Consider the following 16,698-nt stretch of genomic DNA (forward strand, 5'->3'; position numbering starts at 1 on the left):
AATTAACAGATGCTACCTTAATTTTGTGGGACGTCTATGTATGTGAATATATAGGCCAAAAATTGCACATATCGTGTTTATTTGTGTTCATATCATGTTCACGGTTCATTTATGTTCAAATTGTGTTTACGGTTGTTCATTTTTGTTCAAATTGTGTTCACGGTTCATTTGTGTTCAAATTGATCAATACCGAAAATTGTTACTACCGTGTTTCTTATGCGATTTAGGAATTCATACAAGAATGAACATGGAAGATCAATAGTAAAAAAATAATAATAATATGAATGCATATTTTTTGGGATTTGATTGTTTGTAACTCCCCATTATTGTTTGGGGGTTACAAATGAATTCAATTTACTAGAATACCCTTGATAAGTGTATTTTTTTCTTTCCAAAATGCCCCTTTCATCATTGTTCACTAGGCCTCATTAAAATTCAAACTTTAAAATTTAATTTTTTTATTGATTAATCTTAACCGTTGATTATAGATTTGGATGGCCAAGATCAGTTAATAAAGTTAACACAAAAATGATGGTTAGCATTTGATCTTGACCCTATATATAAGTTGGTTCAAATGCTAACCAAGATTATCGTGTTAACTTTGTTAACCGATTTTGACCGTTAATTTGAATAATAAACGGTTGTTATTTAATGATATTTAAAAATTAATTATTAAATTAATATTTTCAATTAACATATGTGAACAMAATATCAAAGGGTATTTAGATAAAAAGTAATATATCTTTGATACACGAGTTGTCAGACATATGAACAACTTGTGTATATCTTCAAACCACATCAAACAAAAAAGATTAGACATATGAACAACATGTGAACCGTATGAACATTTTCTGTATATTCATGAGCCAACTCTGCTGTATGTACATGAACACCTATGAACCAAGGCATCTAGGGTTGTGTGTTTTCATACGTGTTCACATGGTTTCACATGTTCTGTGTGTGTGTGTGTATGTATTCGTATGAACATCTAGTGACTTGAATATACATGAACACTTATGAATCACAGCATCTAAGACTGTGTGATTTCTGATGTGTTCATATGTCAAAGGTGAGAATTGTCGATTAAAATAAATGTGAATTATAGTACGTGAACAAGTGTGAAACCCCAATGTCACTATTGCATCATGATTAATTGTGATATTTTCAAATTTGTAACTCCCAATTAATTATTTGGGAGTTATATAAAATGATAAATTACTTAAATACATTTGTATTTAATATATGAGTTATATTTGAACCAAAAGAAAAGATGGAATATGATTGGTTAAGCTTGGTTAACACAAAAAAATTGGTTAGTATTTGAACCAAGTTATATATATATATATATATATATATGTATATATATACATATATATATATATGTATATATATACATATATATATATATGTATATAGGGTTGGGTTCACGTGAGACCAATGGTTTTTCGTGAGACCCATAAGACCAATTTATGTTCATTGATCAACTTTATAAGCTGATGATCTAATGGTCTAAAGTTGCAAGGTGGCAATTTCGTAATTATTGAGAAGTCTCGTGGCGTTTATGAATGTTTAGATCTAACGATTATAAATCTAATCCAAGGGATGAGAATTGGTCTTACGGGTCTCACGGAAAATCATTGGTCTCATATGATCCCAAGTCTATGTATATATATATACATATATATATATATATATGTATATATATATATATGTAGGGTCAGGTTCAAATGTTAACCAAAGTTTTTGTGTTAACTTTGTTAACCGATCTTGATCATTCAATCTTTCGTTAAACGGTTGTGATTAATCATGATAAAAACTTATTTTTTTAAATTTAAAATTTCATAAAGATAAATGAACAAAGTTGAAAAGGGTATTTAGGTAAAAAAAATTATGTAACTCCCATATCATTAATTGGGAGTTACAAAATCAAAAAATTCTATGATTTTTATTAATTTCTTTTTATTAATGTAAGAATTATATGAACACAAATATATATATATATATATATGAACCATTGTGTCAAATACGAACAAAAAATTGACATATATATGAATTTGGACTGAATAACATTTATGAACACAATTATGAACGTAATAAGAATAACTACTATACGAAAGAAAATAAATAAAAAAACATGTATAAACACAATATGAACAACGTGTGAACTATAGTTCATTCATTATAAACACATTCAGGAGCGATCCTTTGTCAATTGGAGTTTTATACATGCATTGCATCCACACCGTTTAAGGTTCACCCCTTGTTCATATATGTTTCTGGTCTTATGTGGTTGTTCACCCCTTGTTCATATATGTTTCTGGTCTTATGTGGTTGTTCACCCCTTGTTCATATATGTTTCTGGTCTTATATGGTTGTTCACCCCTTGTTCATATCGTGTTCACCCCTTGTTCATATCATTTAAAAAATATGAACACATAACCCCGACGCTATGAACACCGGATGCAAACACTTATACAAATATAAAAATCTGGTATCCAACTTAAAAAAAACACTTGTGTTCATATGATAGAAGTAACATGAACACAATAGTTCATGATTCACAAAAGTCGGTAATATGACAATATGAAAATGGGTCGTGCATGTACTTCCATTTGAACATGTGAATTAAGTACGTATTAATAATTAAAGAAAAAGCTATCAACGCAATATGAACTACAAAAAACACAACACATCATATGAACATAATTTTGATTAACGAGTCTAATAAAATATTAATCCATTAACAAGGCATTCACTTTGGTTAATTTATTCACTTCCCGAACTCGAACTTCGATTGTCACCATAAACTATTTTAATCTTCTCAATGTTGTCGATTTTTTTTCAATGCATTTATCCATAGTAGCTTGAACGATACCGAAGATTTTACTATCGTGTTTCCTCCATGAATCAAAAACTCAAAAAACAATAAAAATGGAAGATCAAGATTAAAAAATAAATAAAATATCAATATTATAAATGTATATTTTTAGAGATTTTATGATTTTGTAACTCCCCTTTAAAGGTATGGGAGTTACATATCAAATGAAATTACTCAATTACCCTTGGTATTAAATTGTAAACATGATAGAAACCTAATAGAAAATGGATTGTGATTGGTTGACATGGTTTGCAAAGTTAACACAAAAACTTTAGTTAACATTTGATCTTGTCCTTATATATATATATATAATTCGAGTCGTGGATTAGATTATATTGGGCTCATGGATGAGAGACTTTTAATAAAAAAGTAAGTACTTTGTTGGAATTGGTCATTTGGATCGTTCGACATGGGCTTGAATTTGATTACTCGGTCTACTTCTCGAGTTGGATTAGTCGTATCCCTTATTGAATTATGCTCTAAATCATAAGTAGGTATTTTTGTAATAAGATGATTAAAGATGCCACTAAATTTTATGACTATATTTATTTATATCAAATTCATTAAAATTTTTAAAAGTTGATAAAATATGAATCTAACTTTGAATACTGGCCGGTGGCCAACGACAGGTTACAGAGATGTTCAAACAGTTCTCTTTTCGAATTTGTTTGATTTGATTTTTTCTTTTGAAAAAGAGTGATCCTAGACTGCGTCCCATGACAAAGTTGTGATTGTAGACAATAACCCTTAGGCAAATCTCCCTGTGGCCGTAAATGCATATGTAGATGATTGGATTCGAATATCAGTTTTTACTTTATTGAATTTGCTTCACTAATATGCTCGTGATTTGACTTTGATTGTAATGGACTAGTACCAAGATAGAGTTCTAGAGAATCGGACCTTATATTAATAGTCGTAACAGTAACAATGAAAATGGCCCCTTAGGTAGCGTTTGGTACGCATATATGATTGGACAGAACTGGACATGACAGAACAGTACTGGACAGGACAGAACAGTACATGACAAGATGGTAGGATTGGACAGGACTGGACAACACAAGAGTATGTCTGATGTTTGGTACGACTTGGACTAGACGGGACAGAACTAGATAAGCTACCTCCAAGAGTTATTTGATTATTTTAAATGTTATATAATAGTTATAGTTAACACAAATAAAGTAAATAATTAAAGAATTTAATTTATAAATATTTGTACATAATTTTTATATAAATGAATAGATACATATATAACGATACCAAATTTGAATGAAAAATTTGATATAATTGATGGCAGTAGTGGTGGCGGTGGAGGTGGTTTTGATTATGGTGGAGGTGGTGGTAGCCGACGGTAGTAGTGGCAATAGGCGGTGGTTATGGAGGTAGAGGCAGTGGTGGTTGGTGGACGATGGTGGTTATAGAGGACATGAAGATGGTGGATTGTGGTGATGCTGGCGGTTGACAACGGTTGAGGAGGTAGTTGTGGCTGATATAGTGAATATAGTTGTGGTGGTGATTATGGTGGAGGTGAGTTGGCAATGAATGGTGGTGGCCGATGGTGTAGAGGAGGTTGTTGCAGTAGAGGAGGAGTTGGAGGTGGCCAACGGTGGTTGTGGAGGTCATGGAGGAGGTTGTTGCGGTATAGGAGGATTTCAAGGTGGCCAACGGTGGTGGTGGTGGTAATGTGTGGTGGTGGTTGGTAGCCGATGATGGTTGTAAAGGTGGCAATGGATGGTGGTCAAGGAGATTGTTGTAGTAGAGGAGAAGTTGGAGGTGGCGAATGGTGGTAGTGGTGGTGGCAATGGATGGTGGTGGTCGATGGTCGACTATGGTAGAGGTGGTGATGGACTTGGTGGACGGTGGTTGTGGAGGCGGTAGAGGATGTTGTTGTAGTGGAAGAGGAGGCAGGGGCGGATTCACCATGTAAAAGGTGGGGGGAAGGGCCCCCATTAAAAATTAAAAAAATGAATTTTTTGAAGGTTAAAAATTGTCTTTTTTACTTTCTACCATGGTTCTCCTCCGTAATTTCTTGTTAGGGCCCCCACCAACTAAAGAAATTATCTTGAAATCAACCAAAAAACTGAAAAGTTCCTCGAAATCGATAAGAAAATCTTAAAAAATCCCTCGAAATAATCCAAAAAAACTTCAAAAATCTCTTGGAAGGGTGGAATTAGGCTTAAAACACATCGGACGACTTGGTGAGCGTTTAAGCTACCTTAAAGGTGCCCCCACTAGACCAAAATCCTGGATCCGCCACTGAGAGGAGGTGTCGGTGGTGGTGGTCGTCGGTAGTGGTGGCGGCAACCGAAACAAGAGGTGATGACCAATAAAACAAATACCATATTAAAGTTGTATATCAAAGTAGAGTAGATTAGTAATATTTTAGTTTCTGTCTCATTATTGTCTCATCTTATTCCACCTATTTTGGTGGAACAAGAAAAAACATCTTTTGTCCCATGTTGTCCCATTTGTCTCAGTTCTTGTCCATGTCCCATGTTTGATTCTTGTTCTGTCCCATGCTGCGTCAAACAAGGGACAATGAGTTTTGTCCCGTCCTCCCGTCCTATGTACCAAACGCAGCCTTAATGAATAAATGTCTGACCAAAATATGTTATTGCTCACGTGCAATTACAGGGGTGGTGTTGGGTACCAATTGTTATAGCACTATTCGTGGAGCCGATAAGCTTAATTTATATGGATGTCTATTTGCCGGGTTGTCCATCTAAAATTATAGATGCTATAATAGAACTTGGTGAGAAAAAATCTCGATAAATCTATCCAGCTTAAATTATGTCTCAGCAATGCTATATTACCCATCACAAGTTTGATTTTGGAAACGGGCAAGACTGACTCTAAAACAAAAATTGAGAACCAAGTGGATTCGCTCACATTCTGCCTGCTTCAATGGTAGAAACCCCCCTTTCATTCAATCTCAAATACCAAGACTTTCATTCCTATAACCTTTCGATTTGCAACATTCCTCTTGGGTACAACTGTTCAAGATCACTACTTGTGAATTTATCGGATAAATTTCTTCATCGGATGAACATAAGAAGGGTCAATAATCTTACTGGGTAAGAGCGATGAAGAGTCTTACCCAGTAGATTGTTGCATTCGGTATGTTTTGATGTACTAAAATCTTATGAATCAAAATAAATTATAATGTTGACTCCTATCGATATGCGCTTACCGGATAAATATTTGGCTAAACGACTCCTTAGTAAGAATCGCCTTTTTACAGACAGATGCAGGAGCGTGGTTATTCCAACTCGAAAAGGTTTCCTTATCGAGTTGGTTACTGCATTATTAGATATTGCATTTGATACTGCATTATTAGATATTTAGATGATACGTGGTTGTGGATGTTGTAATATTAAAGAAAAAGCCCACGAGATGCGGTAATAAATGTCAACCACAACACAAGAATCAAATAAAACATAAAAAGACACAGCAAACCACCAAATTGAATTTTTAATATAAAAAAAACACATTTTGTTAAAGAATATAAAAACCAAAATTATTTAAATAAAAAACAAAAATAAACCCTACTTTACAACATTCCAAACACATCTATGACACATAAATAAAAATCAAATTTCCTAACCCTTCCATCTCTACTCACTCACTCGGCATGTGTCGTCTGACACCGAAGGCGAGTCCGACACTGAGTCCAGCATCTCGTGACTCGGTGACACCTCGATTCCGCGCATCTCCTCGATCATTTTCAACACATAACCCATTGTTGGCCGTTGATCGGGTGCACCAGCCGTACACGACATCGCGATCTGCAGCAACCCCACCATTTCTTCCTCGATATCCTTGTACCTCATCAGCTCCAAATCAAACACCTCTGCCGTCCATTCTTCACGCACCACTGACTGCACCCACCGCGGCAAGTCCACGGCTCCACCATACCCGGTCCCACCATTGTCCACCACTGACGGACATTTACCCGTTAGAAGCTCCAATAAAAGGACCCCGAAAGAGTAAACATCGGATTTCTGAGTGGTTTTCCGGACGTCCATTGTTAATAGTTCGGGTGCACGATAGCCGTTGGATTTTGGGGCAGTAGTTGGTGGCGCAAAGGCGGAGAGGCCAAAGTCGGAGACGGCAGCATTGCCGAATTTATCGATGAGGATGTTTGTAGACTTGATGTTACCATGGGTGAGCTTAAGAGACCTGCTGGAGTGATGGATAAAGACTAGACCCCTGGCTGCACCTGCTGCAACCTTAAGCCTTGTGGTCCAGTCCAAAGGGGTTCTGCCTGGTCCTCTGTTTCCTGTTTCATGACACAAAAAAAAAAAAAAAAAAAACCCACAAGAATTCGAGTCATGTCTTGTCTTTTTCACATCAGTGTACAACTCTCAAATGCATGGGGGTACAAGTCACTAAAGCATCTGAAACTTTCACTCCAGGGTGTACAACTCACTTAAGCATGATTGGTATAGAAAAAGATTTTGCCCCATGTATCATGAATGGAGGAGAGTACAAGTAGTTGATGCATGAAGATATATTTGGGAAATGAGATGGTAAAGAAAAGAGGATGATGTTGATGGAAGAACATAAAAAGAAAAGAAACAAAGAGAAAAGTGAGGGGTTTAAAAGGGAAACGACAGAAAGTTGGTGGGGGCAAAGCAGGTAAGAGATAAAAAATAACAGATTGTGCAGTTCCCCAGATCAAGAGAAGTGGGGGCAGCTTACTTTAGTTAGAAGTGTTGCCCTCTCTGTCTTTTTTATTATCTTGACCATGTGGTATATATTATATATATATATTTTTTCATTAAACATTGCATTTCAGTTTCACACTTGTAGTAGAAAACAAATTTACAGAATTTAAAAAATGGCCCAAACGTACACTATTAAAAAAAAAAACCAATTACAAAATATTAACACCAACATAGATTAAAGATGCATTTATTAAAGAGAGCCAAACTTATAATAAGACTTGGGACTTTTGCTTCCTCTTTTTTTTTATTGTTGACTAGTTGTGTATTGTTGACTAGTTGTGTATCCGTACAATGCAGCGGGAGCCGTAAATTTTAATGATTTTGAAGTTTTACTAGTTTCATTAGAGAAGATTTAACGATATATATAAGTTACATTTGGTCTTTACATATTAATACAATTTGAATAAATAAGAGTTATTGTTTCAACTAGAGTCTATCAATGAAAAAATTGTATAACAGTTAAAAATCCAATATATTTAAAATCCAACATATTTAACCGACTCCACAAATGTGTTCGATTTACACCAAGAGCAAAGAATCAAGAGATCGAGAGCGAGACCGAGAGTTTTAGAGCAATTGAATGGGAGATGGATGAAAGAACTTTTAATAATTCATGATGGATATCAATTTGAATCTCACTTTGGGGATGGAGAGAAGACATAGAGGTATGAGAAGGTGAAGCATGAGTGAAAAATGTCAAAAATATCTTTAAAACATGGAAAAAAAAAGGATAATAATGTGCATTGGTAACTTGTATCATATGCTATTTTAATTATAGATTAAGAAATTTTAAGACTGGATGTATAAAGTAGAAGTACTTAATGCATTATGATTTGTTTTCAAGACTTCTAAAACTTTGTGCATAAATGTATAGAACCTTGTGCATTAAGAATTGTTTTTAAAACTTTTGATAAATTTGGTTTATAAGGTAGTATAAATAAAATTTGTATGATATAAGCTTAAGGGATTGTTTGTTTTGTTTACATCTTAATAGTTCCGTTAAGAGGGAATCCTTAATGGTTCTAAAATCCTCTGAATGATTTTGTATCATGAGTCACCCTTAACTATTAAGGGCCCTAATTTTATTATAAACCATTACCAAACAATTATATTTCATTGTATCATAAGAACCTCTTAAATATTTTAACCAATTAATCATTATATGCTAAACCATTCACAAACTGAAAAACAACCCAAAAAGAGCACTAAAATGGGAGGAGGCAAACAAAAAGTGGAAGGAGCGGGAAATTGTATATATTAAGGATAATTGTGATGATTGGGCACCCTTAACTATGTTTCCTTTTTCTTTTTGTTTCTTTCACTAACTTTAACATTTTACCTTTTCTTTTACATTTTGACCGTTATTTTTTTTTTTTAAGTTAAATAAATATTGAGAAATGAAATATTAATTAAACTGGGAGAAAATATTTAACGGTAAGAATTAGATACCGTGAAGAAGCCAGAACAAGTTGCCGTTAGACATGTAATCGTAGACCAGCAACTTCTCATCTCTTGCGAAATAATAGGCCTTCAAACTAACGACGTTAGGGTGCCGTAACCTCCCCAAAACCTCCATCTGCTGTTCAAACTCCCGTTTACCACCAATCGCCGCCTCCTTCAGCCGCTTCACAGCCACCACATTGCCGTCGTCCAATACCGCTTTATACGCCGTCCCGAACCCTCCTTTGCCCAACATCTCCGCCGAAGCTCTCAACAAATCCTCCAGCTCAAACCTCCTCGCTCCTTCGAAAAAGACCATTCTACCCCTCTCGAACCCGGATTGTGCCGTTGGGTTCGGGTATGGGCTTGATGAATATACTATCTTCTCACCTTCTAGAATCTGCGACGACGTGGACTTTCCGTTACCTGATTTTCCAGCGAAGTTCCGCCAGAAGTAACAGTAGAGAATTAACGATACTAACGCCAATACCAAAACATCTCCGACTATAATCGCTATGATTGCTACCGTACTTATCTTCCCACTGCCGCCGTGGCGATTGCTTCCTGATTTTTTATGATCATCAGGCAATGACGCCGTCGAAGGCATGGAGCTCGGAGATGATGATACAACCGTGTTCGCTGGTTTCCCTACCGGCGAGGCTAATCCAGGTATTTTGGGCTCGCTACAGTTGGAGAGCGGGAATCCGCACAAAATCTGGTTGTTTGAGAATGCGGACTCAGGGAAGCCGGAGAGTACGGTAGGTATTTCACCGGAAATCTGGTTACCGGATATATTGAAGTCTTGTAAATTTTGTAAGTTTAAGACAGCAATAGAACCTGAAAACTTGTTCTCCTCAAGGCGTAAAGTCAACAAGTGATTCATACGGTTGATTGTGGCCGGAATCTCGCCGGAGAAGTTGTTATACGATAGATCAAGGCGGTATAGACGAAACAATGAGGGTAGAGACGGCGGAAACTCGCCCGAGATTTGGTTGTAGGATAGAAAGAGTAGTTTGAGCGAGGTAAGGTTCGTGAGATCTGGAATAGGACCAGTGAAGCGGTTACGTTTGAGAGAGAGGATACGGAGCTCAGTGAGGGCGGCGAGTGAGTCGAAACTGCCTTGTAGGTCGAGGTCTTCGAGGACGAGTCTAGTGACTCGGTTGTGGAGGCAAGAAACGCCATAAAAGGCGGAGGAGCTGCTACATGGATCGGAAGAGTAGTTCCAGGAGGTGAGCCTGTTTGATCTGTCGGAGGAAGCTTTGAATGTCATCAATGGAGCAAGGTCTGGGTAGTCGTTGGCCGGTGATGTAGCCTGGAGGAGGGAAAGGTGGAAGAGGAGGAGGAGGAATAAGAGAAAGTGTGTGAGATGCAGAAGTGGCGGCGATGGTGGTGGTGCCGCCATCGTTGTGGGTGGTAGAGAGAGATAGTGGCGGTGGGGAGTGGAGTTGGAGTCTGTACTGTGGAATGGAGCGCAGTGACGGGAAAAACGTGAACGTTAATGGTGATCATCTGGGTCAGATATGCACTTATCACAATATCACCCTCGTGCTTTGGTTAATTTTCAAAAATGACCCTCAATTTTCTGAAAGATAGATGTCAATTTCAAAGAATTTAAATGCTCAAATGTTCTTTTCCGATATAGAGGGGGCGGCCCCTCCAATCAAGAAAAAAAAAAGTAATGACAAATTTTTTGATTTTTAATTTTTTTAATAAAAGACAGAAAACAAAACCAAAGACAACACTTGTGAGGAAGCTAAACCGAAGCAACCATCAGAAAGAAGCAAAACTCAGAAAAAGAAGGGAAGGGAAGGGAAGGGGAGGGGAGAAAGAAGGGAACCAACCACTAGGGAAGGTTCCAGACAAGCTTAGCACGGGCAACGTTAGGGGAAGGCTTTATGGTAAGACCAATCAGACTGGATCGGACATCATCAGAGATGGTCTTAACCACCATGTCCAAAGATCTTCTCTTATTTTTGAAGATGCGATTATAACTTACCTGTCAAAGGTGGTAGACGGTTCCAGCAAGCACTAAACGTCGAATGATAGGCCAAATGGTCTTACATTTGGTGGCTTGCTGAAACATACTGATAATATCAGCCTAGTTATCAAGGATAACATGGAGGTTCAGCTTGGGCTTAAGATCATTCCAAACCTGGTTAGGAAACAGACACTCAAAGAAAAGATGCTGATAAGAATCAGGTGCGTTAAGATAGAATGTGATGCCAATCAACATCCGGCTCATTAAGGCGGATGAAGAGCCAGACCTCACGAACAGAGAAAGAAGTAAGACGACCATCCTTTTTTCTCCAAAGGAGTTTATCAGGGACAGAAGGGGAAAGGACATGAGGAGGAGAATTACGAATAAGGGGATCGGGATTGTCCCGCTGGTGGGGGCAAGTTCAGCTACCTTGACAGATAATGTCCTTAACGCAGGCATTGAGGGAGAAGTTCGCGCTGAGGATATTACAGGGAGAGATTTGCCGGCAGAGGAGGCCAGCCGGGTGCCAGTTATCAAACCAAGCTGACGTGGAAAAGCCATCACCAATGTGTATCCTGCTGACCTATCCTAGAAGTTTATCTTGTATTTAGTTATATTTATCTACAGTTAGTTACACTGATTCAAACATGGAGCTTAAGAAGTTGTATTTACGTAGAATTTACTTGTAATCTTGAATTTTTAAGTAATATGCATCACCAAACAATACATCATGTATAAGAGATGATTTTTAAGAGTTTTTATCAAATACTTTATAATATAGTATAGATAACATAAAACAGATAATTATTAAGAGAAATCAATTAAGATAGTCATTTTGACCACATGGTTTCACGTCTTAATCATTTTTCTCTAGGAATCATGAAAACAACATTTCGTCTGCAATTGCAGATTTAGCTAACAACAACAAAATGTTACTGGAAATCACGGACGTGCATAAAAAATGTAACCTTTTTTATCGTTTAACTATGTATAAAAAAAATTGAGAGGTGGTAAAATTTGTGAAATTTTGGAGCGAAATGGCTTCATTTTCTTTATTTTAATGATATTTGTAATTATATTTAACAAAAAGAAATAATTAATAAACTATTAAAAAAACAGGAACCTAAACCTATTTTAACTTTATTTGTGAGTCAACACTTATTACCTTGAGTCCCTTACCTATATGAGTCTCCATGGCCATGACCCTCTTCAATAAATGGTCAAAGTCAAAATTGGATAAAAAACTAGTACCCAATTTATGGGTTTTGTACCTACAATAATTGTACTTAATTTACGCATTCAAGATTGTGTCATCACAAAAATATGTAATTATAAAAAATAAAAATAAAAACCGTATGTATATTATATGTATATTAGGGGCCGTTCATCAAACACTTACCCGTTAAGTGTTTACTGGTAAAAATTAAGATTATTATCTATTTATTAGGTAAGATTTTAATTCACAAAAAGAATATTGTATGCAACAATTTACCCGGTAAGTGCTTACCGTGGTGAGAGTCGTCGCCCTCACTTACTGGGTAAGACTCATGCTCCTTGTCTCGCTTTCACTAGGTAAGATTTTTTATTCTTATCATATTCATTCGGTAAGGTAATATGACTTGATAACCGCTTACCCGGATAACCGTCTGGTAAACAGCCCCTAAATCTTGAAAAACACGCTTATTTGAAAATAAAACAACAAAAAAGGTTAAATATTATACAAAAATTGTTTCTTTTTAACTGTAGATTTTCAGGTTAAATTATGCGTAGTGACTAATCCTCCAGACAAACATAAATAGTTTGAAACACATTAAATCTTTAGTACTCACTATTTTTATATGTTATTCATACTATATAATAAAACATTTGACAAAAACTCTAAAAAATGTTTTTTATGCATAAAGTACTGTTTATTGTATTTTGCTTAAAATTCAGATTACAAGTAGATTGTGCGTAAGTACAACTTATAAAGTTATAAAGATTTCATGTTTAAATTCGTGTAATTAACTGCAGATAAACATAATAAAATACAAGATAAACATCTTAATTTATATATAAAAAATCTAAAATATAATTAGAATAATAATTGAATACTAACAAAATAGTTAATTATTATCTTTATAGAAAATTATATCGTTAAACCAAAAATAAATATTTCGTTATTAAACTTGAATTAAATTATAATAAAAAAAATTGAATCAAAAAAAGTACACACAAAAAGACTTTTAAGTAGTTAATTTATACAATATAGTTTTTTTCAAATATTTATAACATTTTCAAATTTATATTTTATTCAAAAACAAAAACATCATCGTTTTCTCAAAACTACATAAAATCGTATTATTACATCAATAGAGACAAAAAAAATAAAACGAAACATCATAATCGAGATATATCTCACTATGTTCCGTTGCTCGAGTACCCTTCTAGTATATATAAATACAAATACAATGTTAACAAAAAAAAAACTTACTTACAAGTAAATTAAAAACGTTATTCATGGTAACCATAACTTGAAAAACAGAAATTGTTTTAGGTTTTCTCTAATTAAACTTTAAAAACCATACAACGACACTTTAAAAGTTAAAGTTGAATTGGCTTTAATGCTATGTATAGTTTTTCCGTTGTTTAAAATCGATCAAGTAGTTATATGGTTTAAGACGGATAAATTTGAACTTTTTGAGCTTATTGTTGTTTTCCAAGTCAAAGGATTCAATAATTCCATCTCTAAATGTTACTTTCAGAATGTCTTAATTAACTAACGTTTTCATAACTTCATAGTGATCTTAGAATTAGATAAGTTGTTTTTCCAAACTTATGAAAGTATATATACTCTATTTCAAAATAACTGATAGTATTTTTATTTTAGTTTGTCTAAAAATAAGTGTCTACTTTTTTTATTCCACGTTTAAATTGTTAGATGGATAAAATGTATCTCTCTCCATTACAAAACGTAAAATTGTCATCTACTTGACTAAAAAACATAATAATTATACATTTTAAAACTATATACTTTTTTGTTATTGACATTTATTTTGAGACGAAATAAATATTTAAAACTATTAAGTGCAATACAATAATGAAAATGAAATTGGGATAGGTAATTAAAATATTGTAGAATGTGAATCATTATTTTCATTCCATTCCATTATATTATTAGGGGTTCCTTAAAATTAAGGGCAAAATGCATAAAATAACAATTTATTTTAATAAATTTTTTATTATAATATTGTACTTATAGTTTTTCTTATTACAGTAATATACTTTCAAACTATTTTTTATTAAAACATTGTACTTTGAAAAATTTAACCATTATAGCATTGGACAACATTTTGATTAAAATTTACCCAATATACCAGGTTACCATGCCACCTTATTGTCCACGTAGGTTGTCCACATGTACTATAGTGATATGACTTTCTTATTATAACATTGTACTTTCAAAATTTTATTATAACATATACTAGTTTTTATTAAACAATGTACTTTTAATTTTAATATTTAGATATTGATGTTATTTAATAAATATATTAAATGAATTAAAAAATTTCTAATTTATTCATGAATATACCAATATTAATAAAACTAGTAGAAAATAACTTATCTTGCTAAATATTTTTAAAAATTATGTGTTTTTGAAAAAAGAAAATACAAATTGTTTCTTTTTTACCAAAAAATATTTTATTTTAAAGAATATATTATATTTGTTCAAAAACTTTTTTTGACGTATAAATATATAAATTAATTAGATTTTTTTGAATTATTTATAAATATAACAATATTAAAAAAATTGTAAAACACAATTTATTTCGTTAACATTTTAGAGAGAACTTTAAAATATATGCATTTCTTTGAACAATATAAAATAAGAAGCCTTACCTTTTTTACAAACAAAATATATCTCGAAAATAATGTAGCATATTTATTTATTTAAAAATTATTTTACTCTACAATATTTAATGTGTATGCAACTTAATACAAAAAAGTCAAAAAAATTAAATGTTTTTCTAAATCATAGTAATGAAAAATGAAAATCATTAATATATAATTTGTAATAGATTTTTATTTTTAGTTTTATTTTAATCAAGTCATCAAAATGATGTGTTATCCACATCACCTCATTAAAGCCACACAAGCAAAAACAATGAAAGGGTCAACCGGTTTAAAAGGTAACAGGTTACCCATTGCTATAATGGTAGATTTTTAAAGTGTGATGTCTTAATAAAAAAATAATTTGAAAATATATTGCTGTAATAAAAAAAAACAAAAATAGAATGTTATAATAAGAAAATTTATGAAAGTAGGTTATTATTTCATGCATTTAACCCTAAAATTAATTAATAATAAAAAAACAAAAAAAGAAATTTGATAGCCACATAATCCATCGCGTCATATCATCTTTTATTGTATGTCTTGGTAGATGAGAAGGAGTAAGTGACAGAATTTAAAAAAAATTTATATTCCCCCAAATTGAGGACGAATAGTTTTGAATCAAAAACCAAACATCATTTTTCATTGCTTAATTGAACGAAACATAATCAATGATTATTTTTTCTATTCGTTACCTTCTAATACTTGCAACCAAACACATCCTTAATATCTATTAAGTCCACCTTTTTTTGGAAGGAATAAATAATAATATTTATTTCAAAGCATTAGAAAAGTGGTTTGGAGCATTAAAAAAGGTGGTTGTCTCTTGTTTATAATTTTCTTGAAATTGGCATATTTACCTTGGTAATTGGCCATCCCAAAGCATGAAAGCACCCACCAACAAAATTTCATACATTTTTATTTATTATATTTATATTTGGATTTATTATCCAAATAAAATATATACTCTACTTTATAAACATTTTTTTATTTATTTTTTTAATATGATGAATATCATTTTAGTGAGATTATTTAACAAATCTAAATCTAACAATCAACATGTTATCTCTATCTAACCATTAAAAATAATGGGTCTGTTGAACACCAAAAATAATAATAAAACATTAAAAATGATGGGTCTGTTGAACACCAAAAAAATAATAAAACATTAAAAATGGTGGATTTGTTGAAGACAAAAAAAGTAATAATTCCAACCATACACAAAAGAAACAATAAAAACCTTTAATATTTTTAATAATAATAAAAGAACATATGTACTTAATATATTTTTTATTAACCTGAATATTCAATCAGCTATGCAAGCCAACTAATCTTATGATGACCACCTGTTTTACAAGTAGCTCATAGTCACTGTATTTGAATTTTTGTGGACACAAAGGGATTTTTATTACTCCTTGGATTTGAACCTGAGACCTCCTAGCACCTTTAACATTTGGAGTCCAAACTCAAACCAATCAGGCGTCACCCTTGTGATTACGTGTACTCAATATTAGTATTATAAAATATATAATAAACTCAAGCTCATAGAGAATTGTCTATATTTAGGCATTGTTTGACAAAAATAAGCTAACTTTTTTTTTTCTGGATACACGTTTGGATAATTATAAACTAGCTTATTGAAACGTTACTTGAAGTAACGTTTTGGGAGCTTATTATGACTTTTTTCAATTATAACTCTTATTAGTATTAATTATTATCTATTACTATTAATAATAAATAAACATTAACTGATATTAATTATTAATAATATTAAATAAAATAAGTTATTACTATATTAATAGATATTA

The 16,698-nt window shown here is 33.1% G+C and overlaps 1 protein-coding gene across 1 annotated transcript; it reads right to left on the reverse strand.

The window, feature by feature from the left end:
• Nucleotides 1–6,402: 6,402 nt before the first annotated feature.
• Nucleotides 6,403–10,444, reverse strand: LOC112528455 (probable leucine-rich repeat receptor-like protein kinase At1g68400). Its single transcript, XM_025139483.1, has 2 exons — nt 9,052–10,444; nt 6,403–7,154 (listed from the first exon to the last, which is right to left on the reverse strand). The coding sequence occupies exons 1-2, from the start codon at nt 10,442–10,444 to the stop codon at nt 6,490–6,492; spliced, it is 2,058 nt and encodes a 685-aa protein (XP_024995251.1). The 3' UTR covers nt 6,403–6,489.
• Between the last annotated feature and the right edge of the window lie 6,254 nt (nt 10,445–16,698).

This window comes from Cynara cardunculus, assembly GCF_001531365.2.
Source record: "Cynara cardunculus var. scolymus isolate 2C chromosome LG 15, CcrdV1, whole genome shotgun sequence".
Taxonomy (NCBI): Eukaryota; Viridiplantae; Streptophyta; class Magnoliopsida; order Asterales; family Asteraceae; genus Cynara; species Cynara cardunculus.

What these genes read in the sequence shown, in the direction of transcription:
- LOC112528455 (XM_025139483.1), bottom strand. Translation starts at nt 10,444, where the DNA reads ATGGCGGCACCACCACCATCGCCGCCACTTCTGCATCTCACACACTTT. An exon ending in CTTGTTCTGGCTTCTTCACG is followed by an intron (nt 7,155 to 9,051) that starts GTATCTAATTCT and finishes GTCATGAAACAG; the next exon opens with GAAACAGAGGACCAGGCAGA.